We start from the raw sequence: 27,539 nt of genomic DNA, 5'->3' as shown, positions 1-27,539 counted from the left end.
CCTGTCCGGGGGACGGAGTGGGGAGCCCTGCTGGGGGCCCTGGTTCAGGGGAGCAGAGCCTGGGCATGGACATTTGTGTAGAATCTCCCCACTGGCGCTCAGTTTGGAAAAGGCAGCGCTGGCTGTGGGGTTGCTTGGCCGTCCCCGGAAAATGCAGCCGCGTGGGGGAGGAGAGCAGGCCGCCCTGTGCAGCTTCATAGCAGCACCACCCACGGTCACACACGGACCTGGTCCTGAGCACCAGCTCCCGCCGCCAGCCCCAGCTGCCCTCCACCTCCTCAACCCCCCCCCCCCCCCCGCATCCCTGCTGTCCTTCCCCCACCTGGGCCAGTCCTCAGAGCTGCAGCCTTTTTCTCTCCCCCAACACGCACACAACACATGCACACGCGGACATATATGGATACACACATGCACACCCCAGAGCTGGTATCTACTCTCCTCTCAGATCTCCCCTGAGACCAGCTTCCTGTAGGAAGCCCACCCCGTCTCCCTAGGGTGGCTGCAGGTCCCAGGGACGATGCTGTCCCCGACGTGTGCACAGTGCACAGCCTGGGCCACCTCTCGGGCCCTGCCTCGTGCCGGGTGCTTCCTGGCTCCAGCCCGGGGCCTGCCGTGCGTCGGAGGCCCATGGTGGGTCACCGTGGTCTGTGCCCACCGCTCAACACTGGCTGGGTGATGAGGGGGCCCTGGAAGCCGCCTGTCCTGCGGAGACGGGGGCCGTGGGGAGCCCTGCGCCCTTGGGAGCACACGGATGCCCTCGTCCCCAGAGCACGGGTGCTCACTTTTGGTCTTGGTTTTTTATTTGTAATGTGTTTTTTATTTCAGAGAGGAAGGTAGAGGGAGAGAGATACATCAATGAGAGTCATTGATCGGCTGCCTCCTACACGCCCCCCACTGGGGGTGGGGTCCACAACCCGGCATGTGCCCTGACGGGAATCGAACCGTGACCTCCCGGTTCATAGGTCGATGCTCAGCCCCTGAGCCCCACCGGCCGGGCGGCTGTAGAGACACTGGGCTCTTCCACAGGCTTTGCCAGGCCTGGGTGCGCCCTGGTTCCTCCCTCGCCCTTCCTGCCCCGGTCACACCTGAACCGTGACTTCTGTCCGTGTGGCCCGGCCCTGTGGTCTCAGGGCCTTGACTGTGACCACAGTATCTGCACTTCATGGACTGCCGGTCACCGTGTGCCGTCTGGTTGGCAGGTCAGCGCTGCGACCGTGGTCCCCCAGGACGGCGAGCGGAACGGCCTCATGGGGAGAGTGGACGAAGGCGTGGACGAGTTCTTCACCAAGAAGGTGACCAGGGGGTGAGTTCAGAGCCGTGACCAAGACCACGGTTTTACCTGCATAGAAGTCACGGCAGTCATCTCAGATGTGTCTGCCGAGGCTCATTTATTTCACACGCGTGTAGATGTTTTTCACACGCGTGTAGATGGGCTTTACGATTCTGAGGGTTTGCAAACGTCATCTGCAGGCCAGCAACATGGCTGTCAGCCGGGAACGTGTTAGAGACGTAAACTCCCGGCCTCACCCCCAGACCTGCTGACGGGGAGCGTCTGTGGTGCAGCCGGCCCTCTTCTCTCGTCTTGTTTTTTAAATGTGTTTGGATGTCAGAGCGGAAGGGAGAGGGGGAGAGAGAGGGAAACACCAACGATGAGAGAGCATCACTGATCGGCTGCCTCCTGCACGCCCCACACGGGATGGAGCCTGCAACCTGGGCGTGTGCCCTGACCGGGAATCGAACTCACCTCCTGGCTTATAGGTCAACGCTCAGCCCTGAGCCACGCCCGCGGGCCCCCGTCTGTATTTTGACTGGTTCCTGCTGGGACCTGGATTACAGTGAAGCCAGCAGGGTGCCTTCTTCTGTGTCCCAGGAGATCATCGGCCCAGGACCTTGGCGACGGGGGTGACGAGAAGAAGAAGAGAGAATCTCGGAGGAGCGGCTTCCTCAACCTAATCAAGCCCCGGTCCAAGCCCGAGCGGCCGCCCACCGTCTTGATGGCGGACGAGCCGTCCTCGCCCAAAGGGGCCGGCAGAGGCCCAGCCGTGGACACGCCCCGGCGGGATGCGAGGCCGGCCGAGCACAACGGCAGCTCTGAGCGGACAGAGGAGATGCAGACGCCCGAGCCCCCCGAGGACAGGGAGGACGGGGGGCGGCCGGAGCCCGGTGACGGCAGGGGCAGCCCCCAGGGCGGCCGGCGGTACGGCGTCCAGGTGATGGGCAGCGGCCTGCTGGCTGAGATGAAGGCCAAGCAGGGGCGGCGAGCGGCCGGTGCGCACAAGGTGAGGCCCACGGACTCGGCTTTGGGTTTTGTCCCCGCGGCTGAGAGCCGCAGTCCCGGGTCGGCCGTTGGAGGTCCCTGTCGCGGCTGACGCTCCATCCTCGCGGCCAAGGCGGCGGCTGAAACCAGTCTAATTGGGGAAACGCAGCTGTTTCACTTAGGTCCGCAGTCGTTCCCTTTTCCAGACCAAAGCCTTCCTGGGGATATTCCAGATTTAAAAGTCAAAAGGAAAGAGAGCCCAGGTGTCCTGTTAGGATGGGTGGAATACTCGCCCACGTGTGCTGTGGAGAAAACGTCCGTCACGGCCTAAACATTGCTGAGCCCCGCAGACTCGATGAGTCGTTCACGCTCCAGCCTCTTGCTGAAGTAGAGGTGGGGGTGTCACCCCCCCCCCCGCAACTGCCCGTTTCCTCCTGCAGCTCCTGGAAGGGCTGGACCCCCATGGCCCCGGAGCCACGGGCCACGTTTAACCCGGCCGTGGCTTCTGTGGGTCTCCCTGGGCGCTTTGAAGTTTGCAGAACAGGGTTCTCCAAAGACGGGGATTGCACCCCTCCTTTCTGTGGAGGAGGAGACTAGATCCGTTCCCCCCAGGAGCCTTGGTTTCCATGCGGGGTCGGGGGGGGGCGGGTGCTGCTTAGGGGACTCCACACCCGGGCGTGTGTTCTTTTTTAAAAAAAATATTTTCAGTGATTACAGAGAGGAAGGGAGAGGGAAAGAGATGGAAACATCCATGATGAGAGAGAATCATCCGCCTGCACGGCCCCCACTGGGGATGGAGCCTGCAACCCAGGCCTGTGCCCTGACCGGGAATCGAACCCTGACCTCCTGGTTCATAGGTTGACGCTCAACCCCTGAGCCACACTCGCCTGGCATCGCCACTTGGTTGTGTGTTCACCCCGTCCTGCCTCCCACGTGGTTTCACGGGTGCTCACGGGCACCTTGGTTACCTGACAGTTTCCTGGTTACAGGTCCCTCCCACTCCCTCGTCCTTAGGCTGTGGAGTTCCTGTCTCCGAGACCTGGGACAGGGAGCAGGCTGTGCACCGGGCGCGGCCTGCGGGGGAGGCGGAGGCTCCAGGCGTTCCTCCTGTGCTTTGGGACAGAATTCCCCTGGATTAGTGGTAGTGCTGCTAGGTTCATGCCCGTGGTCTTTAGCGCCACCTAGTGTCCATTTACTATAACAACAAGCTCTAGCCGGGGCTCAGTGGGTAGTGTGTAGGCCTGTGGACTGAAGGGTCCCAGGTTCGATTCCTGGTCAGGGCACATGCCTGGGTTTCAGGCTCAGGTCCCAGTGTGCATTGATGTGTTTATCTCTCCCTCTCCCTTTCTCTCTGAAGTCAATAAAAACATATTAAAAAATATATATGTAAAACAACAATAGTAGAAATCCGTAGTATTAAAAACGTGAACAAGTCAGGGGTATTCCCTCTACTACAGCGTTTTCACGCGGTGGGCGCGGGAACGTCTACAACATGCAATCCTGACTAGTCGGGGGCACTGCCCTCCCTTCCCTGAGACGGTCACATAAAAGCGTGACAACAGCGAGCACAACCGCCCGGCGTGAAAGAGGAGTAATTACACCTGCTGCTTTTTTCTGGTCAGACCGGCAAAAAGGAACCCGTTTCGGTGTGCGCAGTGTTGGTAGTGAGTGGACGTGTGCCGGGAGACGAAGAGGCTGCGAGTCGCGGCTCTGTTAGAACAGTGACATAAGGGGCTCTCACAACGGGCTTTCTCATCCTGTCCCTACAACTCCACGCCGGCTCTTTACAAAGTCGGCAACGTCCGCGTCAGCGGCGAATGGGCGGTAAAATACTGTGGATGCACCGGACGTCATCTTCGCGGCCCTCTGCAGTCCGCTCGCCACACGGCTCTCTGTGAGGGTGTGGACTGAGAGCTGTGCGGTGAGGACGCGCGTCTGTCACCGCGGAGGCGGGAGGGCGACAGGAGCGAGTGCTCCGCGGCCTGGCCTCTCCTGGGCCCCTGGTGGCTGCGAGCCTGTGGTGGCAACTGGCTGGCACAAGTGTGTCCGGACAGTGGCGTCTCACCGTCCCGTTTGCCGTCGGACGCCTTCCACATGAAGTCTGAGGAGCTCTTGTGTTTCTTGTTGTTAATCCTCACCCGAGAGTGTTTTCCCACTGATTTTTAGAGAGAGTGGGAGGAAGGGAGAGAGGAGAGTTAGAGAAATAGTGACTTGAGAAAGACATCGATTGTTTGCCTCCCAACACCCCCTGTGCCCTTGACTGGAATCGAACCCGGGGCCCTTCAGCCTGCAGGCTGACGCTCTATCCACTGAGTCACACCGGCCGGGCCCAGGGTTTGTTTCTAATGCATTCCTGCCGCTGACACACCACACCTATCGGTGGCTCTGCCTCGGGGGCCTGGAAGCCCTGCCTGCCCCGGGACCTCTCTTCTCTTTGGGGCGTTCCCGTGGGAGAGGTTGGCACTGCCTCTAAGACTTGATGTTCTGACCCCAACTTGGAGCGGGTCCTGCCCACATGCAGCGTCAGGCTCCAAGGCGGGAGCTGTGGGGCGGCAGATTCACACCGCCGCTCAGCCAGGGAGGAGCTGAAGAGCCACTCGCCCTGGCCAGTTCGGCTCAGTGGAGAGAGCGTTGGCCTGCGGACCGAAGGGTCCTGGGTTTGATTCTGGGCAAGGACGGTTCCTGGGTTGCAGGCTCCTCCCTGGCCCTGGTCAGGGCTCTTGCAGGAGGCAACCAGTCTGTGTGTTTCTCTCACATGGATGTTTCTCTCTCTCTTCTCCCTCTAAACACCCGTGGAAAATGCCCTCGGGCGAGGAGTGACAACAACAAAGAGCCGTTCTTCGTTGTCCGCACTGTCTGCTCGTTCCTCTCACACTTAATAAACTCGCACTCTGGGGGGTGCTTGGGTTTTTCAGAAGCTTGGGAACGACGCCGCCCAGGACCCACCCAGCCTGGCCGAGAGCTCGGAGCAGCTGGATGGAGGCGGGGCAGGTGAGTCCGGAGGCGCACCCCCTCCCCTTAGGGAAACACCTGCTGGTTCCAGAGTCACAGGTGATTGACAGGAGAAAACAGATGGGGGCGGGGCAAGATCGGCCTCTGTGTTTCCTGTCCTCAGCCTTCCCTCCTCCTCCTCCTGCCCAGTGTACCTGGGGCACGGCCCCACCCCGTGGCCTTGTCCCAAACAGGGTACCTTTTCCCATCCCCAAAGGAAGACAGTTCGTTAAGAACTTATAAACTATGGACGTTGGCGGGGGGGGGGAGGGGGGGGCAGTTGGGGACATGCTGATGTTTTTATATTTTTTAAATATTTTTATTCCTTTCAGAGAGGAAGGGAGAGGGAGAGAGAGAAACATCAATGATGAGAATCATGGATCGGCTGCCTCCTGCACGCCCCCCACTGGGGATGGAGCCCGAAACCCAGGCATGTGCCCCGACCAGGAATTGAACTGTGACCTCCTGGTTCATAGGTCAACGCTCAACCACTGAGCCACGCCAGCTGGGCTCCCCTTTGAGTTTTCAAGTTGCCTTTTGTACCCATTTCCACTTCAGTGCCTAAGCTGCACCCCGCGCTCCCGGGGACCCCAGAGAAGAACGCCAAAGCGGACCCTCGGGTGGACGCGGGCTTCCGGGGCCGGAGCGCCTCCAACGCCAAGCCCACCCTGCAGTCGCCCAAGCCCAGCCTGGCGGCGCGGCCCGCCCTCCCGCAGAAGCCCAGGACTCCCTCGCGGGCAGGTGAGGGCTCGGGGCTCGGGGTCCTGCAGGGGCCGTGACCAAACGGCTGGAGGCTGGGAAAGTGACCGGCAGGTGGGGCCTCGGGCCAGTACCCGGGCCGGCGCCTCCGGGACTCCTCATGTCCGGGCGGCAGGCACAGGAGGGACGGAGGAGGGGTCTGCACCTGCCCCCAGGCGCAGAGCCCACGCGGTGGAGGCTGGAGGGAGGGCCCCTGTGCTGTGACGTATTTGGGGTTCAGAGCAGGGTGTGGCGAACCTGGGTCTGATTTTTAAAATGTATTATTCAGAGAGGAGGGAGAGGGAGAGACAGAAACAATGATGAGAGAGAATCATGGACTGGCTGCCTCCTGCATGCCCCACACTGGGGATCGAGCCTCTAACCTGGGCCTGTGCCCTGACTGGGAATTGAACCGTGACCTCCTGGTTCATAGGTCGATGCTCACCCCTGAGCCACGCGGTTCTCGTCCTGTTTTTTAAGTGTCCTGCACAGCACACCAGGTGTGCCTGCTGGCTCGGCGCTTGGAGCTCAGTGGCAGAGGTGGTTCGTGGCCTGAAAAGTCCATGATGCTCTTTGAGGAGTTTGTCTTGTGTGGACAGACAGCCCACCGCTCCCGTTTGAGGAATCGGCTGCGGAGCCGCGTGACCCGTGAGCTTGTGTCTCCACAGAGGACGTCCCGGACTCCCCGCCCGGCCTCGGGTCCCCCAGGGTCGCTCTGCTCCCGCCCGTCCTGAGGAAGGTGCCTGTGGACAAGGAGAGGGAAGGCCAGGGCAGCCCCCAGCCCAGCCCCAGCCCCAGGACGTTCTCCCAGGAAGGTAGGGCGCTTGTCCCAGCCCAGCTATCCCCAGGGAGCCTCGCTCGGGAGAAGGGCTGCCCTGCAGGGGGCTCATGGCTTCGAGTTCACGTCAGCATCCCTTGGGTTAAACACTGGGACCCTCACCCTTTCTGGGTTCAGACCCTCGAATCCGCATTATTGACGGCACGGGATCCGGATGGAGGTCATGGGAGTTGGGCTGGAGGTCACAGGGTCAGGATGGAGGTCACGGGGGTGGGCTGGAGTCACGGGTCAGGATGGAGGTTGTGGCGGTCGGGATGGAGGTCACGGGGTCAGGATGGAGGTTGTGGGGGTCGGGATGGAGGTCACAGGGTCAGGATGGAGGTTGTGGGGGTCGGGATGGAGGTCACGGGGTCAGGATGGAAAGACACACACACACACACACACACCCCCAGCTGAGACGGTGGCCCGGAGGCCTCAGGTCTGTAGCAGTCACCCCGTGCCCCTGCCCTGGCCCCTGGCCTGCGGGGCCGTAGACAGTGCTTGGTGCGGCCTGTCTGGGATTCCAGGCCCGTTTCCAGGACAAGCTCCGCTGTCGTCAGGGACATTGCTGTGGCTCAGGGCGCCCGCCAGGCCTGAGTGGCCTCGGGGTTCGCTCCCAGCAGGGTGGACGCTCTCGGCCGGACCTCCCCATGTGTTCCCTCTAACGCAGGTGGGAGCAGGGCAGGACAGTCCTGGGTGCACAGGCCGCCTCCCAGACTCGGACCAGGGGCGGCGAGGGGGGCCCTGTCGGGCCTCGGCACCCCACTGTCTCGCTCTCGTTCTGCTGGACGCACAGCGCCTCTGGGTGCTGTCCTTTGAGGACATTTTCCCATTGCTTTTCTGAGAGAGTGGAAGAGAGAGGGAGAGACATGGGATATCCGTGTGAGAGGAACACGGCCATTGGTTGCCTCCTGCACGTGCCCCAACTGGAAGGAGCTTGCAACCGAGGTATGTGTCCTTGACCAGAATCAAACCTGGGACCCTTGGGTCTGCAGGTCGATGCTGAGCAAAACTGGCTAGGGCTCAAATATATTTTTATTGATCTCAGAGAGGAAAGGAGAGAGAGAGAGAGATAGAAACGTCAATGACAAGAGAGAACCAGTGATCGGGTGCCTCCTGCACATCCCACACTGGGGATGATGCCTGCAACCTGGGCATGTGCCCTGACCGTTTTGACCAGGAACCGAACCGTGACCTCCTGGTTCATAGGTCAATGCTCAGCCACTGAGCCACACCGGCCAGGCTGTCTGTATGACTAAAACGAGGCCTCGCGTTAGTGGGCAGCTCCGTGAGTAAGAATGTGGACCCCGGAGCCTCTCTGGTTGACCAGGTGCCCGTCGCCGCTTGGACAGAGTCATGCGTTCTTCCCCAAGAAGCTGAGATGCATGAGCAGCTCGTCCCCTTTGAGGGTCTCAGGGGTGGACGTTGGAGTCTCCCCCTCCTTCCCCGAGTGAGCGTTAGGACGGGTCCCGCTCCCTTCCCAGGGAGATGGTGCGGAACACAGAGCCACGGGCACCGCCACTCCCCTGCGTGGGATCCAGAGTGAGTGGGTCCGGAATCGTTACCACAGTAGCCCTGGGGTTGGCGTCGGACTGCGGACAGGTGTGCGCCGTCCGAGGTGCTGGACGGGTCGTGGCCTCGTCCATCGCTCGCCCGCTGAGCCGGCCCAGACGGGAGCCTCCCTGCCTCCCTTTTCCTCTGGTGACGTGCTCCGTCCTGGTTCCTTGTGGTTTCTCATGCTGGTCCCTCGTTTCCTTGTTCTCTGCTCCCTCCGGACTAGCGCGTCCCCGTCCTTTCTGACGCAGGTAAACGGCCGCGGCTCTTCGGGTCCTTCCATCGTGAATGTGACTTTCATTCATTCATCCTGGGGTCAGAACGGTCACATTTGGGGACCTTTTTCGTTGGCACCGTTTGGGGGCAGACTTGGAGCTTGCCTCATTCTGCACGAGCTCCCCTCTCTGTGCACGGGGCTCCCCTCTCTGTGCACGGGGCTCCCCTCACTGTTCAGGGGCTCCCCTCACTGTTCAGGGGCTCCCCTCTCTGTTCAGGGGCTCCCCTCACTGTTCAGGGGCTCCCCTCACTGTTCAGGGGCTCCCCTCACTGTGCACGGGGCTCCCCTCTCTGTTCAGGGGCTCCCCTCACTGTTCAGGGGCTCCCCTCTCTGTGCACGGGGCTCCCCTCTCTGTGCACGGGGCTCCCCTCACTGTTCAGGGGCTCCCCTCACTGTTCAGGGGCTCCCCTCACTGTTCAGGGGCTCCCCTCTCTGTGCACGGGGCTCCCCTCACTGTTCAGGGGCTCCCCTCACTGTTCAGGGGCTCCCCTCTCTGTGCACGGGGCTCCCCTCACTGTTCAGGGGCTCCCCTCACTGTTCAGGGGCTCCCCTCTCTGTGCACGGGGCTCCCCTCTCTGTGCACGGGGCTCCCCTCACTGTTCAGGGGCTCCCCTCACTGTTCAGGGGCTCCCCTCACTGTTCAGGGGCTCCCCTCTCTGTGCACGGGGCTCACCACGTCCATCGTGTTGGCAGTTGGATTCTGTAGGTAACGGCCATCCCACCAGAACCGACACGTGGGTTCCTTGAGTCCTAAGGGCGGTGAGCCTGCTGTTTCATCTTGAATGTTCGTACGCGTTGCTGTTGGTGTTGCCACGCTGACGTGTGTGCTGCGGTCCGGGTAAAATGACTCCCTTTTCCTCAGTGCAAAGAGGCGACGGTTACAAAAGGCCCTCCGACCAGGACAGGGGCCAGCCTTCCGGTGGAGGGAAGAGACCGGCAAAGCGGGGCCCTGTCCTCGCGGAAGAGGCGGCGAAGGCAGCTGGGCACAGGAAGCCACAGCCAACAGCTGGTCAGAGCCCTCGGTTGTCACCCTTTTGGCCCTGAGGCTACAAACTGGCACTAACCAATACGGACTGGAGTCGGGTCACTTCTGTCAGGGGACCCCCATGATTCGTGCAGCTGGTTTTTTATTTTTTTTCTAAATGGCAACAGGATGGTCCTTCCATCTGGGGCAAAAGGGTTGACTTACAAAATCTTAAGAATCATTGATTGGCTGTCTCCTGCTGGGGGTCGAGCCCGCACCCCGGGCATGTGCCCTTCACCAGAATCGAACCTGGGACCCTACAGTCCACAGGCTGACGCGCTCTCCACCGAGCCACACCGGCCAGGGCGCGGCAGAGCTTTTTTGAGATATATGAAATCTGAAGTTCGGTTTCTCTATTGTCCCTTTTTTGATAAGGACACTCATGGTCCCAGATGTTTCTAGATTTTGGAAATTTGCATTTGAACTGTGGTAACAGTCGCTGAAAGTCACTTTATTAGCAGAGCTCCTTTGATCCAATGCGATGTTCCTTCGATCGGCCACTGAACGCACCTCAGACAACACACAGACCCAGAGACACCCCGCCTCCCCCGCTGCCATGCTGATCATCCCTTGACTTGGAGTGAAAAGAGGAGGAAGGCAGAGGGAAGCCAGCCCTCGGAAAGGCAGGGATGTGTGTCTGTCTCAGGTTTTCCCTGTGACCGCTCCGGCATAAAATTCTCATTTTGATGGGATTAAATGGGACCATCTTGTGTTTGCTTTTTGCCTCGGTTTCTTGAAATACGGGCAGGAACAACAAAAGGAAGTTTTTACAGGGGCCCCAGTTAAAGTAATTTTATGTATAATATTTCAGTGTCGCTTTGTTAGTGCCAGTTCCTAGCACTCGACTGTGTGCCCCTGGGCCCTGCCTGGCAGTCTGCTTTCGGAATGGCGTCTGGCTTAACCAGTCGTGATCGGCAGAGCAATTCTGTCAGCTGTTTGCATCCTTCCCTTTAAGTCTTCTAAAGCAGCTCTGTTTACACTGAAACGGATTCCTCCTTCCTCAGTCCCGTGACCACGACCCAGGCCGTGGTTCTGAAAGCACGCTGCCTGTGTGTCACGTTGTCGTGTTCGTTGTGTGGCCGCCTGAGCGTCGATTGGCCGGTGAACCACCTGCTGCTTTCACGGGGAGTATTTGTAGCTGCGCCTTTTGGATTTCATATCGTGTCCCCTCTTCCTTTCGCTGTCCACTGCGATGTTTTGTCAGCGCGTGTCCCGTTTTCTTGAGGAAATCGCCGGTTCTGGCTTTGGATGGCCTGTGATGGTTGCACGGCCTCCTGACTCTGAGAGGCCATTTATTTAACACATTGCGGACGGATCACGAGAATTCTCACTTCACATTACGCAGTGTTTTACCAAGTACCATACTTTAAGAAGATATTAGCTTGTAAGAACATGGAATAAATAACTTCAAAATGCAACGGGTATTTAATTTTAAAGCGTGCCTGTGCCTTTAACATTTATGTAAAGCGTTTTTGTACTCATTCAGTAGACACTTACCTGGCCACTGGGTAAAGCTAGCAATGAAACACTGGTCCGCAATGGGTTAAGTTAGGGCATTTTTAAATCTTAATTTTTTAAACTTTTTTTATTTCAGAGAGGAAGAGAGTGGGGGAGAGAGATAGAAACATCAATGATGAGAGAGAATCACTGATCAGCTGCCTCCTGCACGCCCCACACTGGGGATCGAGCCAGCAACCCGGGCCTGTGCCCTGCCCGGGAATGGAACTGTGACCTCCTGGGTCAACACTCAACCACTGACCCTGCCCAACTGGGCCAATTTGTACTTCTTAATCCCTCCCCTTTTTCTTTTTATTAAAAATTATTTTATGTAAAAAAACAAATTCTCGACACCATTGCAGGTGTCCACCAGGGCAAATAGCAGTACTTGTTTGTGTTGGATCCTGAGTGTTGGTTTCCCGAGCTCACTTTCCGGAGCGCTCCTTCGTTCGTTGGTGGTTGAACACTGAAGTAGCCGGCTCCTGTGGAGATGAGCGTGGCAGCCTCGCAGTGACGTGGAAGTGATCGGGGGACCGAGGGCTTGCCCGCGGCCCTGGCCCTGGCCCTGGCCGGCTTGTGACCTTGAGGCACGAGGCAGCTGCTCCCAGCGTGTGGGTGTGGCACTCGCCCAAGTGGTCTCTGCACAGAGGCTTGTGAGTCATAGTTAACCACCCGTGCGGCCACGCCCGAGGGCCCCCTGAGCTCCCGCAGGGGCAGCCCGGCAGCCTGACCGGGTGGGGAGAGGGCTTTGGAGAGGGCGTGTGAGTCCCGGTGCCGGTTCACAAAGCCTGCCTTCGGGCGGAGCGGTGACGCCGGCTCCAGGCTCCGTCTCCGTCTCCATCGTCCTCTGCCAGGCCCCAGCGGCCTCCTGTCTGTGAGGAGTCACGCAGCTCTCGTACCCGAGGCTGCCTGCCCGGTCCCTCCCCTCCGCTGTGTGGGGACACCTGTGGCAGGGGTGACGCGGTCACCTGGCACTGCGGCTTCAGAGCGCCCTCCTCCAGGCACCCCCTTTCCCTCCCGCCCTCCTCTCCGTGTGGGTTTCTCGTCCCCCGATTCTCCCCCACAGCCCTGAGGGCCCCCTCACAGGCTGGAGTTGTGTATGTTTTCTGATGCGACACGTCTGTCGTTGCTGCATTGTCTCTCGTTTGTCTGAGTCTCTCCATGTGGTTGCTCCGTGTTTCTGAGAACGTGCATGCGGAACCCCGTCCTCCCGACGGGCCGGCCTCAGCCGTCGCTGGGCGGCCGGCGTTGTTGGTGAGTCAGCGTGACGACCTCCCTCCCTCTCCGCTTCCGTTTCAGTTTGGAGGAGGAGCTGGGGCCCGCAGCCCCAGGAGTACCAGGACCAGAAGCCGTGGTCCCCCAGCAAGGACGGCCGGCAGGGCAGCAAGTCCAGCGACTCCGGGGAGGAGGCCGAGAAGGAGTTCATCTTCGTGTGAAGGTCACGGCCCCAGACATCCCGGGCAGGTGCCTGGCCGGCCACCAGAGGCACCAGGGCTGCCCCCGCCTCCTCGGCCTGTCTCTCCTCGGCCTCGTCTCTCGGTGCTGCTTTCTTTGCTTTGTCCTTTCTATCGAAACCAGAAACAGACCCATTTCTTGGTGACCACATTTGCTTGGGCTTCTCCCGGCCCTCGGCGTTCCTGCCTGTACCTTCAGCCGATGCCAGCCGGTGCCTGCGGGCCATACTTGAATTTCTCCTTGGCAGCTGCTGCTGGCCTGCGGGAGGAGCGTGGGGAGGTGCCCGGGTTACTGGGCGCGAGCTCGCACAGGGGCACCGTGCGGGGGGCCGTGGGTCCTGCCGCCCAGGCCTGCGTCAGATGGGCACCTGGCCTCTCGGAGCGGTTTACTCGCACTGTACGCAGTTGCACCTTGTAATTACGACAGAGCACACTAACAAGCCCTCTGTGTAAATTGTATTTGCTGAGTCAGGGATGGCGTCTCCATCCTCCCGGGGACAGCATCTTCCTTCCCAAGGGGGGATGGTGCATCCCCACGCGGTCAGCGGCCTGGGCCCTCCCACCGGCAGGCGCGGTGGGGACTGGGCGAGAGGCCACGGCTGCCTCCCCCACGTGCCCGGGTTGAGGTGCACAGTGACTGGAATGAGGGTTTACGGATGTGTGTGTTTTTAAATTTCTTTAATTTCTGTCTGCATATGAGATTTGAAGGTGTAATTTTAAGAGAGAATTTAAGAGACTTGTAAACAAATAAAAATACTACTCTTTTTACGACATGTCGCACACTTCCCCGACACGCTGGAGGTGTTTTATGCATACATATATTTATACCAATAAAGTGATTTTACAAGGGAGCTGCACCTGCTGCCGTGGCGTTTGTTGCATTTGGCTTTGGTGACGAACATTGCTTTTGGCTCCAAAATCCAGGAGCATCCCAGTTCCCAGGTACTCAATTCAGCATCCACGGAGCTCATACCCCTGTCACCTGCTCTCACCCCCGGGAAGGAGTCCTGGTCACACGCGGGACGCGAGTGTGAACCAGGACGTGACCTGAGAGGGGTTTGCTTGTTAATGGAAGGGCGTTAGAGAGCGTGTGATCCCATGTTGGTGCCTGTAAACACCCCTGAGGACGTGCACCAGTGGGTCACGGTCCTTCGTTACCTCTGGGTGGTGAGATTATGGGGCAGTCTTTCTGTTCTCGTTTTCTGATCTACATGATCTAAGTGATCTTTCGTATTCATGTGATTACAAAAGAAACAAAAGGTATATATATGTTTTTAAAAAGCATTCGCTCTAGTTCCAGTATTTTTTTTTTATGACAAATACTGTTCAATTTCTTTTTGTCTACTTCCTCTGGCCTTGGGAACTGGTCGGCGTTCAAGTGAGGCAACCCCCTCTAATTCTAAGGGGCACTATGCGGTCCGTGAGGGGTCCCCATGTTTGAATGCTCGGTAGCTATTGGGGGGTGATGCTAAAGGAAGCCTTGTGTGCAGTCCCAGCCGGAAACACCATTCTGACTTTGTAAAAAGATGCAGATATTCTAATAGTTTTTTCTTTTTGGTTCTCTGAATTTTTTCAACCCTGTCTTCTAACTCACCGATCCGCCCCTCAGCTTCCCCTCATCTGCTGGGTGGTCCTTCCGGTGTGTCCTTTATCTGTGCTGTGCCGTTCTTCCTGTTTTCACAGTTACCACACCTTTTCTCGTGCTGTTGAGCGTCTTTACCATCATTACTCTGAACTCGGTTTCCGATAAGTTTCTTATCTCTGCTTCATTTATCCTCTCTTCCGGAGAATTCTCTTGCTCTCTCGTTTGGGGGTTGTTTCTTTGTCTCCCCTTTTTGGCTGCCTGTGTGGGTTTGTGAGTCTGTCTTAGGTAGATCCTCTACGCCTCTCCAGATGCAGACAGTTCTAACTTGGAGTTGCGTGCGTGTGTCAGGGTTAATTAGCAATGCTGCGTGTGAAGGCCACGGACGTGTCTGGGACCAGGAGCCATCGTTAGCCGAGCTAACGAGGGAAGCAGGAAGTCACTGCGGGAGGAGATGAAAGCGGCGACAACAAGAAGAACCACTCGGCGCCACCCTGAGCTTCAGCCAGTCGCTGTGGAAACCGACCAGAGTCACGTATACATTTGAATCTCCTTTTGAAAGTAATGAGTAATTGATAGAAAATCATACGAACCCCCCCAAGTCTGTTCCATCTCAGGCTGTCCTTCAGAGAAGCCACACCCAAGTGAGAAAGGACAGCAGCAGCTGGAGCCCGGGAGGGAGCGGCCAGGCAGTGGTTGCACTGTCCCCCCAGGGAAGCTTTTAGAAACATCAACGCCAAGTCCTCGCTCCCGGCCATGCCAGTCAGGGTCTCCGTGGAAGGGGCCACGCGAACCACACGCTGCCTCGTTTATCTCGGGGTGACTTCAGCTGCGTTGTGCTTGCTTTACTCCGAGTTCTCTGGCTGGACAGCGAGCCTCTTGGGGTCATCGCCCCCATCCCCCCTCCCCAGTCCCGGCACCCCATTCCCAGCTGGGAGAACCTCCCACCTCCAAGGGGCTCCCAGCTCCTGCTGATCCTGTCTCTTTAAACGCCTTCCGGTGGCTCTCGTCTCAGTCCAGGGTTGGGAAGATTTTCCCAGAAGGAAATCTCTGTGTGAGAGAACACAGGCACCCGAACATGACCCACCCAGTGCCATGACAGACATGTGGGTACCCCTCTCCACCACCCCCACCCCCCCGCACACACACCATGTCTAAAGCAGGCCCTGACACCGTCACCTCCAGCCCTTTAACTGGGGAGCTCCCTCTAGAAAACCCTTTAAGTCCGGCCGGCGTGGCTCAGTGGTTGAGCGGTTACCTATGAACCAGGAGGTCACGGTTCGATTCCCGCTCAGGGCACAGGCCCAGGTTGTGGGCTCGATCCCCAGTGTGGGGCGTGCAGGAGGCCGCTGATCCGTGATTCCGTCTCATCATTGATGTTTCTCTCTCTCTCCCCCTCTCCCTTCCTCTCTGAAATCAATAAAATTATATTAAAAACCAAAAACCATGAGACACAAGTTTGGAAGTGAGTCCAATGGAAGGGGGATGTTTTCTGTGGGTTTGAGAAGTTTTAAGGGTGAAGGCAGGGACCATGGACAGTGCCGGCCCCCAGCCATGGCTCCCAGCACCCAGGGCTCCCAGTGGGTGGGAGAGGCCCGGGAAGTGGGGGCAGGGACGGGGGAGAGGGGAGGGCGGGCCCGGGGCGGGCAGGCTCCGGGCAGCTGTCTTCCTGGTAGCGCGGGCGGGGCTTGGGGACCGCTGAGCGACACCAGGGCGCCAGCAGCCTGGCCAGCCGCAGCCCAGAGCGTCAGAGAAGGTCCGCGAGGGCAGAAGCCGGCGGGGGAGGGCAGAAGCCGGCGGGGGAGGGCAGAAGCCGGCGGGGGAGGGCAGAAGCCGGCGGGGGAGGGCAGAAGCCGGAGGGGGAGGGCAGAAGCCGGCGGGGGAGGGCAGAAGCCGGAGGGGGAGGGCAGAAGCCGGCGGGGGAGGGCAGGAAAGCCAGGGAGTCAGTCCTGACCCAGGTTCCCGGCCGCTCCCCACGCGGTGCGCTCGCCGTCAGCACCATGGACAGCGCGCGCGGGCCCGCCCCGCGGACAGGCAGCTGGGACGCAGCGGGCTTCCTGAGGGTCTGGCGGAGCCTGGACCCCCAAGGTGAGTCGCACCCGCGGCCCCGACCCTGGTCTCTCCCTTCGGAGAAAGGAAAGGTGTCTTCCAGCGTCAGCGCAGGGCCCGCACCGGCCACCTGGGGGAGGGTGGCTTACCTGTCACCTGGGGATGCCAGAGAGTTCGGGGGGGAGGGGGCTTGTTCCCACTTTCCCAATATGTGTGTGTGTGTGTGTGTGTGTGTGTGTGTGAGAGAGAGAGAGAGAGAGAGAGAGAGAGAGAGAGAGAGAGAGAGACCGTGTGTATGTACAATCACAAACGCCATGCACACTTGGGGCTGGGGGCTGACAGCGGCCCCTGCTGTGGAACCCCCACTCTCAAAGCGAGGAGGAATTGGATTGACTTTCATAAAGAACTGTCCCCTCCCCCCAAAACTACCCGAGAGGACCCCGGGCTCCCTGACATCTGCTTTGTCTTTGTTAATAATTAACTGCAAACAAGCCATCACCCTGTGTGTTCTGACCTGCACACCACGACCCGGTGCTCACCTCTGCTCCGTGCTTCCGAGCTCCCCAAATCCTCGCGGTGGATGTTATTCTAGAACTCCTGGGTGTTTGTGGGTTGAAGTGGTGGTTTTAAAACGTAAAGTTTTAAATGTAAAAGGCAGAGCTTTCCTTTCCCAAATATTCACACAAACCCAGGGCGAAGCCTTTCTCTCTAGAACGGGTGTTGGCTGCCCCAGTCCTGCCTTCCAGGGCGTCCACGGGGGTGTAGGAGCTGTGAGTCCAGAGAAATGTAGATGAACGTGGGGGGGGGGGGGGCAATGGTAAGATATGTACACATATAATACCTCAATAAAAAAATGTCAAAAAAAATAAAAATAAAAAAATAAAATCTGCACTTGGAGCAAAAAAAAAAAAAAGAAATGTAGATGAACGTTCATCGTCACACGTCCTTCCACATAAGTGACCGTTTGCGTGTTTCTCGCCTTCAGGGCGAGGTTACCTAGACGACAAGGAGCTGGATGCTTTCTGTCGCCAGATGTTGACGACGCTGGGCACGGACGTAAGTATCTGCCCTCGAAGCCTTAATTACACGTCTCTCCGAGACACAACGGGCGCCCACGTCTCCCGCCCATTTGTGCCCACGAGTCCCCGGTGGCCCCTCCTCCCCCGGGTGCCGGTCCTCTCTCTCCTAGCAACACGGGGGGAGGGGGGGGGGCGGGGGACTCGGCAGGTTTATGAGGCACAACGGCCGCCTCAGGCGTGCGGGTCACCTGCTCGGGGTAACATCTGTCGTTCACGCCGAGGGCCTCGCCGAGGAGTCAAACAAAGACGTTGTGAGTCTCTGGTTGCGTCCCTGCCGATGGGTTTAACCTGGAGTGTGTGTGTGTGTGTGTGTGGTGGGGGGGGGGGGGGGGCTCCGTGCCGAGAGGCAGGGCTTCCATGTCAGAGAGCGAACCACAAAGTGGCTGCCACGCAGACCTGGGTCTGTCTGCCTGTCCGTCTGCCTCCCGAATTCTGTCTCTCTGTGCAGGTCTCTCGTGTTCCTGCCCATTTCCCAATCCCACCATCCCGGACTCTCTCTCTCCTCTCGCCTCCCTCTGATCTCGTCCGTTCCTTATCTGTGTCCCCATCCCTGGTCCTCAACGCTCTCTCCTGCCGGTGCTCGCCTGCCTTGGATGTCTTTCCCATCTCTCTCTCTCATCTCTCTTCACCTTCATTTCGTTTCTTTCATCACTTTCTCTCCTTTCCCTTCTCTTCCCTCCCCCAACCCCGTCTGCTCCCACTTACTGCCGTCCATGCCCAGGCTCCCCGTCCCAGAGCCCGGGCGTCTGTTGCCTTTTAGTCAAACGTGACAGGTGTGCTTGAGGAAAACAAGAAGATGCAGCCGCCCAACTCCCTCAACTCCCCCCTCCCCCGCCCCGCTCTGCACCCCAGCCCCCCAACCCCCTCCCCTCAGTGCCTGCCCCTGCACCCCAGCACACACACCGACCCCAATTCCCCCAACTCCCCCCGCTCCGCTCTGCACCCCAGCACACACACAGCCCTGGGTGCCCACGCTGGCGAGGCTAAGCTCTGAACTCAGGGGGGTCCTAGGAGGAAGGCTGGTCCGCAGGGGAGTGAGGGCGCCTTAGGGAAGGGCCTGACTGAGCGTGTCTGGAGTCTGGGAGGATCTGCACCAGAATCCACTCTCCCAGGCGGATCCTAGGTAACCTCCCTCTGTGACTGGCCCACGGACAGGGGGCAATTTAACATGCAGAGAAGGTTGCACATCTTTGGAGACAACAATTACATGATGGCGTTGGTTTCCTCTTTGATCCCTTCCCTGCTGATCGTGTTTTCCTCGGGGAGTCCAGGCGAAGGTTAAAGGAACGCGCGGTGGCAAGCTGTTCCCTTAGAAACAGCAAACCTCCGCGTTCTGGGAGGACAGTCTGTGTTCCTGACGGTAGAGTTTAGTCACAACCAAGCACCCAACGACGCAGTTCACCCCCCCCGCCCCAGCACCCCGTCTGGGAGCTTCTCTTTGTTCGTGTTTTAGCAGCTCTCGAGCTCTAAGTCTTTCCGAGTCAGGGGCCTGGTTAGTGGCTATTTGCTCAGAAATCTCTGCCCGGCCGGCGTGGCTCAGTGGTTGAGTGTTGACCTTGGAACCAGGAGGTCACAGTTGGATTGATTCCCTGTCAAGAGCACAGGCCCGGGTTGTGGGCTCCATCCCCAGTGGGGGGCGTGCAGGAAGCATCTGATCAAGGATTCTCTCTCATCATTGATGTTTCTACCTCTCTCTCCCTCTCCCTTCCTCTCTGAAATCAATCAAAATATATTTTAAAAAAAAAGAAAAAAAGAAATCTCTGTTGCTGTTGACCTCTTCTGCAACATGAGGGCAAACTTTAAAGGGCTGATTAGCCCGCTTCCCAGGTCAGACTAATCCTATATAATAAAAGAGTAATATGCAAATTGACCCTAAAGGCAGAACTAATAAAAAAGTAAAATGCAAATTGACCCTAAAGGCAGAATGACCAGAACGACCGCTGGGCCAGTCACTCTGAGGTGCACTGATCACCTCTTGGTCTCTTTCCCCAGCCAGCAGGCTCCGATCACCCGATGGCGAAAGGGGAATCGGGGGTAAGCGGCGGTGGGGGGCGGGGCCGGCTGTGGGCAGCCGGGGAAGATGGCCCTGATCGCAGGCCAGGCCTACGGACTATGCCCGCACACCAATTTCGTGAGCTGAGCCTCTAGTGTAATCATAATTAGCGGGTGCAGGCGCTGAATAGGTGATGTCGTAGCTGCCCTTCTGGAATCCCAGCGGCCTCAGGGTGGTCTGTCTGCCTGTCGCAGGAGGCGGTCATGGACGAAAACGTGCAGAAGGTGAAACAGCAGCTTGTGGCTGCCCACGACCTCCCTCAGGATGGCCCCGTCCGGATGGACCAGGTGCGTCTCCCGGCTGTTAACCCGGGCGGAGAGTGGGAATCCCACGTTCCCTCGGGAGGTCATGGCTGGATTCCCGGTCAGGACACATGACCAGGTTGTGGGCTCGATCCTCAGTTGGGGGCGTGCAGGAGGCAGCTGATCCATGATTCTCTCATCATGGATGTTTCTCTCTCCCTCTCTCTTCACCTCTAAAACCAATATATATACACACATTTATATATAGTGACAACACAGAGTGCAGGACTGCAGGGGGTGCTGTCCACCCGGAGGCCCAGCCCGGGTTCCTGTGGGGGTCTCCCCAGGTCCCCCCAGGAAACCGGCCGCCCGCTGACCGCTGTGTGTCCCCCCCCCCCCCCCCCCTTCCCGTGCAGCTGGCCCGCGTGTTCTTGTCGGAGGATGAGAACTTCCTTCTGCTCTTCCGCCAGGAAAGCCCCCTGGACAGCAGCGTGGAGTTCATGCAGGTGAGGAGCGGAGAGGCCAGGACCCCGCCCTCTGCGGCCGCCTCCTGCCCGGGCCCCACGGGAGCGCGCCCGCGGGGACAGGCCCGGCCAGGACGCCCGGTGCTGTCTCCGGAGCTGACCATCGGCCTCACTCGGCCAGAGGACGGCTGAGAGGGGCGGGGAGGGACCCCAGGACTGTGATGGGGTGGGGGGTGGAGGGGTGAGGTTTGAGGGGGGTCCCTGCGGAGCTCCAGTCCCTGCTGCCTAGACATCTAGATTCTACGTGAAACTGCTTATTTTTTCCTTTCTTTTAAAAAAACTTTCCGAGAGGAAGGGAGAGGGAGAGAGAAACATCCATGATGAGAGAGAATCAGGGATCGGCTGCCTCCTGCACGCCCCGCACTGGGGATCGAGCCTGCAACCCGGCCCGGGCCCTGCCCGGGAATCGAACCCTGACCTCCGGCCGGGCTGACACTGCTCCCTCGTAGCTAACTGCTGACACCGGGTCTAGTTTTGGGGGCAGCGCCCCTGTCTAGAGAGCACCCCCCGCAGCTTCCCCCAACCCCCCCGGAACCCCCCCCTCCGCAGCCCCCCCAACCCCCCCCGGAACCCCCCCCTCCGCAGCCCCCCCAACCCCCCCCGGAACCCCCCCCGCGGCCCCCCCGGAGGGAGCCGTCCCGGAGGAAACCCCGCGCCGCGGTCCTGCCTGCAGGGCTCGGGGCGGGCTCAGGGCGGAGCCCTCGGCGGGGGGCTCAGGGTCGCTCCGTGCCTTTCAGATTTGGCGCAAATACGACGCGGACCGCAGCGGCTTCATTTCGGCGGCGGAGCTGCAGGTGCGCGAGCCCGGAGGGGGCGCGGGGCGGGCGGGGCGGGCGGGGTCCCGGCGGGACCGGGTGCGCGTGTCCGAGTTTAAAATCCGTGCGCCCAAGAGGCGTGGCTGTGCGTGGGCCGCTCTCAATCGAACGCGTCCGTGTTTAGGTTAGAAAGTCCCGGAGCCCCGCCGGCCGGCGGCCCAGTGGCCTGGCGCAGGGGTTGAGCGCAACCTGTGAACCAGGAGGTCCCGGTTCGGTTCCGGTCGGGGCACAGGCCGGTTGCAGCCGCGATGCCCAGTGTGGGGCGCGCAGGAGGCAGCCGGTCCCGGAGGCCTCTCCCTCCGCTTCCTGTGAAGTCTCCTTACAGACGTGTGTGCGCCCGGGACATTGTCTCCCCGGAGCGGGGTTTGCCCCTCTCCACGCCGGGAGCTGCTCTCCGGGCCGTGAGCGACCGGCCGCCTCCGTTCCCGGTTCCCGGGCGGGTCCTTTGCCAAAAGCACTTTGTTTTCTCCTCCCAACGAGCGGGCCATGACCCCGCCCGCGGCCCTCGGGTCGGTGCGGACCTGCTCCCGGGTCCGACGCGTCTCCTCTCTCGATGCCAGAACTTCCTGCGCGACCTCCTCCTCCGCCGGCGGAGGCCGGTCTCCGAGGCGAAGCTGGAGGAATACGCGGGCGCCATGGTGAGTGGCGGATCCTGGGATCCTGGGGCCCGAGGGGGGCTCCCCGCTGACCCTGGGCCCCGAAGCCGGGTGTGGCGTTTGCAGGCTGAGAGTCGGGCGCCGGGAAAAGCTGCAGAAATGGAGCCGCTTCGCCTGCGTGTTGGGGCGCGTTAACCTGCGCGCACGGGCAGCCCGGGAGGCAGCGCGCGGACCTGAGACCAAGAGCAGCTACTGGGGCGGCGCCCGCCCACGGGGGGCCGGGCAGGGTCCGCACGGGGGGCCGGGCAGGGTCGGCACGGAGGCCGGGCAGGGTCCGCTCGGGAGGCCGGGCAGGGTCCGCACGGGAGGCCGGGCAGGGTCCGCACGGGGGCCGGGCAGGGTCCGCACGGAGGCCGGGCAGGGTCCGCTCGGGAGGCCGGGCAGGGTCCGCACGGGGGCCGGGCAGGGTCCGCACGGAGGCCGGGCAGGGTCCGCACGGGAGGCCGGGCAGGGTCCGCACGGGAGGCCGGGCAGGGTCCGCACGGGAGGCCGGGCAGGGTCCGCTCGGGAGGCCGGGCAGGGTCCGCACGGAGGCCGGCGGCGTTCCCGGGAAGGGGGGACCGGGACGCCCACGGTGGCGGTGTTCGTTCCCAGCACCGGCCTCCGGTCAGCCCCGCGCCCTCTGCCTCCCGTTGCCTTTGCGCCCAGCGCCCTGGAGGCCCCCGCGCCCCGCTTCACCCTCCGAAGGGCTGAGGCGTGAAACCTGCCAGGCCCGCCCCTGGCGGCTGCGGCTCCGGCTCCGGCTCCGGCTGCGGCTCCGGCTGCGGCTCCGGCTCCGGCTCCGGCTCCGGCTCCGCGCAGGCGGACGGTTTGGGTGCTGGGCAGCCGGACCCACGTCCCTGGCGGAGGCCGTGGGCTTGTCCTTGGGGCGCAGCGCCGGTCCCCAGGCCGCTGAGACCAGCGGCACCCAACGCGGGAGCCCCCGGGGAGGGGGGCCATCTGGCTGCTGGACCGAGCTGAGCCCGATCTTCAACCCATGATCCACAGGTCAGGGTTCGAGTCCCGGTCAGGGCCCGGGCCCAGGTGGTGGGCTCCATCCCCAGTGCGGGGTGTGCAGGAGGAGCCGATCCACGATTCTCTCTCATCACTGATGTTTCTTTCTCTTTCCCTTCTTCTCTTAAATAAATAAAAAAAATATATATATATTTTAAAAAGCTGAGTTGAATGGGGCTCTCGGTTAGAATCACACCTCCTGTGATGGGGTGACTGAGAAGGTCACCCAGGCACGAGCTGTGGCAAAGCGTGTCGCCGTCGGATGTGGCTGCTGAGTTTGCGTTTAGGGAACGAGGGGTGCAAAGGTGGGAGCCGCGGGGCAGGTGGGAGCCGCGGGGCAGGTGGGAGCCCCGGGGCAGGTGGGAGCCCCGGGGCAGGTGGGAGCCCCGGGGCAGGTGGGAGCCCCGGGGCAGGTGGGAGCCCCGGGGCAGGTGGGAGCCCCGGGGCAGGTGGGAGCCCCGGGGCAGGTGGGCGAGCTCGGAGGCTGTCAGAGGGAATGTCCGTGGCTGACCCCCGCCGGTTCCCCTTCTGCTCCAGATGAAGGTCTTTGACAGAAACCAGGACGGCCGGTTGGATCTCAGTGACCTGGCCAGGTGAGCAGCTGGCCGTCGGGTCAGGGTCCGAGGGGGTGGGGACCGCACACCCTTCCTTCCTGGTGGAAGGCAGAGGTCGGGTCTCCCCGAAGCCCTGAAGAATGGGGGGGGGGGTGCATCTCTTCTCCCCAGACGCACAACGCACGGCTTCTCACACAATTTTTAAGCCTTTGGTTAATTTCCAGAGTTTTGAAAAAAGTTATTCTGCCTCTTTCTTTCTTTCTTTTTCTCTTTCTTTCTTTCTTTCTTTCTTTCTTTCTTTCTTTCTTTCTTTCTTTCTTTCTTTCTTTCTTTCTTTCTCTCTTTCTTTCTTTCTTTCTTTCTTTCTTTCTTCTTTCTTTTTCTTTTGCTAGTTTTCTTGTTGCTTTTATGGAGGAGAGAATTTTCATAACCCAGTACTGTGCCATTTTCTACCAAGATAAATTAAAAAATTTTTTTAAATTGATTTCAGAGAGGAAAAGAGAGGGAGAGAAAGACAGAAACATCAGTGCTGAGAGAGAAAATCATTGACCGGCTGCCTCCTGCACACCCCACACTGGGGATGGAGCCTGTAACCTGGGCCTGTGCCCTTGACCGGAATCGAACCCAGGACGCTTCAGTCCGCAGGCTGACGCTCTATCCACTGAGCCATACTGGCTGTGGACACCAAGATAAATTTTTAAGTGTCTCTGTGATGACTTTGAATCTCTATGAAAGTCTTCCCCAAGTAATGTCTGTCTTTGTTTGTACAGCCTATAAATCCTTCTTTTCCAAGCACCCATCCATCTGCAGAAGAATCTGGAAATTGCCTGCCCTTTCCTCGCATCCGGGTTACGAATTTGCTTTAACTGAGCGTTGATAGAGCCTCATGTCAATTACCCTCCCCCCCCCCCCCCCCCATTTAGGATCCTGGCTCTTCAGGAAAACTTCCTTCTCCAGTTTAAAATGGACGTGAGTGGGGACATTTCTCTGGCCGGGTTTCTGGCACGCGTGGTTCTCGGGCGATCTGAGCGGGAGGGAGGGAGGAAGGCAGGCATCGTCTTGCCTTTAACGCATCTGGAGGCTGACAAGGCCCAGGGTGAGAATCGGGGGTACGAGGCCATCAACTCAGAGTCTGTGAAACTGTCCGAGACCCGGGGAGAGAGTGCGTGCCCGTTGCCCAGCTGACCCCGTCCCTCCACGCACAGGCCTGCTCCACTGAAGAGCGGAAGCGGGACTTCGAGAAGATCTTCGCCCACTACGACGTGGTAAGTGCGCCGCCTCGCAGGGGGCCGGCCATCTCCGCGTGGGGTCATCCTCACCTGATAGGACGAGCAGCAGCCCCCATGGGTGCTGCTGCTACGTCTCGGCACCCCAGCTTCTCCGGGTAACTTCTGGACCATGTGACGGTGGACAAAGGAATGTTCATGGTTGCAAGAGAATAGAATCAACATTTTCCCCCTCTTTGGATCCAACCTAGAATAGCATGCTCGAAGCAGAAGCTAACAATCCCATGAAGAAAACCGGCATCCAGCCCACAGAAACAGAGGCAAAGTCAGACCTACTTTCTCTTAAAACGACTTCTCTGATAGGATTCATTATTTGGTCTTTTTGTTGTTGTTGTTAATCCTCACCCGAGGATATTTTTCCATCGATTTTTAGAGAGAGTGGAAGAGAGAGGGAAAGACAGAGAGAAACATTGATGTGAGAGAAGCACATCGATTGGTTGCCTCCTGCATGTGCCCTGACCAGGGCCTGGGTCGGGGAGGAGCCTGCAACCCAGGTACATGCCCTTGACCAGAATTGAACCTGGGACCCTGTGGTCCGCAGGCTGATGCTCTATCCACTGAGCCAAACCGGCCAGGGCTATTTGGTCTTTTTTTTTTGAGGGGGGAGGAATTGACCTTCAGGCCAATTGGCTGTGAGGACCCGCTGTGTCTATACTGGAAGAACTGCTGTGCTGGAGACATGCTTATGGGGCAGGACTTGTTTCAGTGGTGCTTTGGTGCTCACTGAGTCTGCCTCTTGAATGTGTCACTTATGGATGTAAGTAGTTGAAATCTGGTGTCGTCTCACACTGACCACAAAGTGTGGCATAGAGATTGAGTTTCTTGAGGACGAGGCAAGGAAATGCAAGAAGGGAGGAAGCAAGACAGACGTTGGGAAGGTCTAAGAGACGCCATCCAGAGACTGGCCAGACGGGACCCCTGCGAGTCAGGTTCTGAGCACAGAAGAGGCTCCTGGTGGAGGCGGGTAGCACAGGGTTGACGAGCGCAGCCTCCGGACCAGTTCCCTGGGCTTGGATCCGGGCTTAGTGGCCTGTCACCTCAGGCGGGTTCCCTGACCTCCCTGGGCCCAGTTCCCTGACCTGTATAATTAGGGGGACCCGGCTCGTAATGCCTGCCTCTCGGGCTGTTAGGAGAATTACTGAACCCGTGTGGATGAGGCTCTGAGAAAACGTGCCTGGCAGGTCATAATCCCTGTGGGTGTTTGGCCAATACCCCCAGGGAACAGATGTTTTTTAAATGAAATGTTAAAGATTCAGGATAGAGAAACTTGGAAAGATTAGATGCATTGTCATAACTGGAACTTTAGCGAAGAAACGGAAATATTTTAATGCGTGTCGTATTTTATAGACGTTCTCATACAGCGAAACGTCTAACGTGCAGACCACGTAGTAATTCCAACATGCTCACTCCATCGAGTTCCTCTTGATTTAAAAGACATATTTGCATAATGACCACGTCATTGGCCAGTCACAGAGCGGACCTGACAATGCCCGCCTGGCTGTCAAAGGGTTCGCATGGCGCCCGAGTAACCCCTGTTCCCGGAGCCTGCCTGGGAAGCGGATGCCACGTTAATGGCGTTGGCAGGAGCCAGGAGCTCAGAGCGGCTGCCTCCCCTGTTGTTACAGGGGAGGCGGGAGGCGCGGGAACTTACAGTGAATTCTTTTAATTTCCGTGGAGCATTCACACCCTCACAGAGAACATAAGCTGGAACGTGCCGTTTCTTTCTTTCTTTTCTCTTAAATATTTTAATTGATGTCAGAGAGGAAGGGAGAGGGAGAGATAGAAATATCCATGATAAGAGAGAATCATGGATCAGCTGCCTCCTGCATGCCCCACCCTGGAGATCGAGACCGCAACCCGGGCATGTGCCCTGACCGGGAATGGAACCGTGACCTCCTGGTTCATAGGTCAGCGCTCAACCCCTGAGCCTCACGGGCCAGCGAGTAACATGCCATTTCGGAACCTGCGTGCGGCCCCAGAGCACGCCGATGTGGTCTCGCTGCCTGATTTGTTCTCTAGCTTTTCGACGGGAGGAAAGGACACTTGGGATGGAATCTCTTCTCTTTCAGAGTGAAACCGGAGCCCTGGAAGGCCCCGAGGTGGACGGGTTTGTGAAGGACATGATGGAGCTTGTGCAGGTGACCGCCAGCCGGTGGGCCCATCACGCACTGGGGCTGCCGTCTGGCCCGGCCGTTGTTTGTGTTGGGGAACCAGGGCTGGGAGATGAAGGCTGAAGGGACGTCTGGGGACGTGGCCTGGTCAGAGCCTCTGAGCTCCTGAGGGACCCAGGCTCCCTCTCTCGGGGCCGGCTGTGGTTTCAGCTCAGCTGAGCCCGGTAGTAGCTTCTCCTGCCTCATTTAGGAGTCGTCGATTTCACCGAAGGAGCACAGGGCCACGCATGTGTGACAGCTCTATTTACTTATTTTTAAGTATATTTTTACTGACTTCAGAGAGGAAGGGAGAGGGAGAGAGAGAAACATCCATGACGAGAGAGAATCATGGATCAGCTGCCTCCTGCACGCCCCACACTGGGGCTCGAGCCCTGACCTCCTGGTTCCTAGGTCGACGCTCAGCCACTGAGCCACGGGGGCAGGCTCAGGCGGGCTCTGTAAGCTCTGCCGTGGGGACCGAGTTCTCTGGCCTTTAGGGACCTGCTGAGGGAGGAGCTGCCCTCGGCCAGCCTGGTGGGGTGAGGAGGGGCATTGCTTCCCGGGGGGGCCTCTCAGGAGCGGGGGGGGGGGTCCCCCACGCTTGTGAGCCGCAGGGAGGGGGGCCTCCAAAGGCGGCCACGGTCTTGCCTGTAGACGGGTCCTTTCTGTCCCTCAGCCCAGCGTCCGCGGCGTCGACCTGGAGAGGTTCCGGGAGAGCCTTCTGCGTCACTGCGACGCCAACGGGGACGGGAAGATCCAGAAGTCGGAGCTGGCTCTGTGTCTCGGGCTGAGGAGCAGCCCCTGACCCGCAGGCGGCTCTGCTCGGCGCTTGGCGTGCGTCTGGGTCTCTGTGCTTTGCCGTCGGGGGCACCGCGAGCGAACTCCATAGCAGACGGTGTGGGATTTGCAATGAAAGACGTGGGTCCCTATTGCTAACGACTCGGTGA

General features: G+C 59.4%; 2 protein-coding genes across 3 annotated transcripts in view; both read left to right on the top strand.

Annotated features, from left to right (window-relative positions):
• CARMIL1 (capping protein regulator and myosin 1 linker 1) overlaps positions 1-13,460 on the top strand; it is a 74,150-nt gene extending 60,690 nt beyond the window's left edge. The window contains exons 32-38 of one of the 2 annotated variants that reach the window (XM_054711517.1): positions 1,200-1,303; positions 1,871-2,279; positions 5,173-5,248; positions 5,807-5,989; positions 6,655-6,801; positions 9,497-9,643; positions 12,455-13,460. In XM_054711517.1, coding sequence (XP_054567492.1) covers positions 1,200-1,303; positions 1,871-2,279; positions 5,173-5,248; positions 5,807-5,989; positions 6,655-6,801; positions 9,497-9,643; positions 12,455-12,591 — 1,203 coding nt within the window. In that variant the 3' untranslated portion in view covers positions 12,592-13,460. The remainder of the gene's footprint in view (positions 1-1,199; positions 1,304-1,870; positions 2,280-5,172; positions 5,249-5,806; positions 5,990-6,654; positions 6,802-9,496; positions 9,644-12,454) is intronic. The other variant, XM_028153948.2, reaches the window with a different exon arrangement.
• A 2,731-nt stretch (positions 13,461-16,191) lies between these two features.
• Positions 16,192-27,397, top strand: SCGN (secretagogin, EF-hand calcium binding protein). The gene is made up of 11 exons (XM_054711424.1): positions 16,192-16,279; positions 17,226-17,296; positions 19,567-19,659; positions 20,031-20,120; positions 20,876-20,932; positions 21,514-21,591; positions 23,140-23,195; positions 24,080-24,125; positions 24,362-24,421; positions 26,512-26,580; positions 27,269-27,397. Exons 1-11 carry the CDS (start codon positions 16,192-16,194, stop codon positions 27,395-27,397), a joined length of 837 nt encoding a protein of 278 aa, XP_054567399.1.
• Positions 27,398-27,539: the final 142 nt, after the last annotated feature.

Source organism: Eptesicus fuscus, chromosome 22 (assembly GCF_027574615.1).
Source record: "Eptesicus fuscus isolate TK198812 chromosome 22, DD_ASM_mEF_20220401, whole genome shotgun sequence".
Taxonomy (NCBI): domain Eukaryota; kingdom Metazoa; phylum Chordata; class Mammalia; order Chiroptera; family Vespertilionidae; genus Eptesicus; species Eptesicus fuscus.
This window is presented reverse-complemented; position numbering and strand designations above follow the sequence as displayed.

What these genes read in the sequence shown, in the direction of transcription:
- SCGN (XM_054711424.1), top strand. Translation starts at nt 16,192, where the DNA reads ATGGACAGCGCGCGCGGGCCCGCCCCGCGGACAGGCAGCTGGGACGCA. An exon ending in AGGAATACGCGGGCGCCATG is followed by an intron (nt 21,592 to 23,139) that starts GTGAGTGGCGGA and finishes CTTCTGCTCCAG; the next exon opens with ATGAAGGTCTTTGACAGAAA. An exon ending in TCTTCGCCCACTACGACGTG is followed by an intron (nt 24,422 to 26,511) that starts GTAAGTGCGCCG and finishes CTTCTCTTTCAG; the next exon opens with AGTGAAACCGGAGCCCTGGA.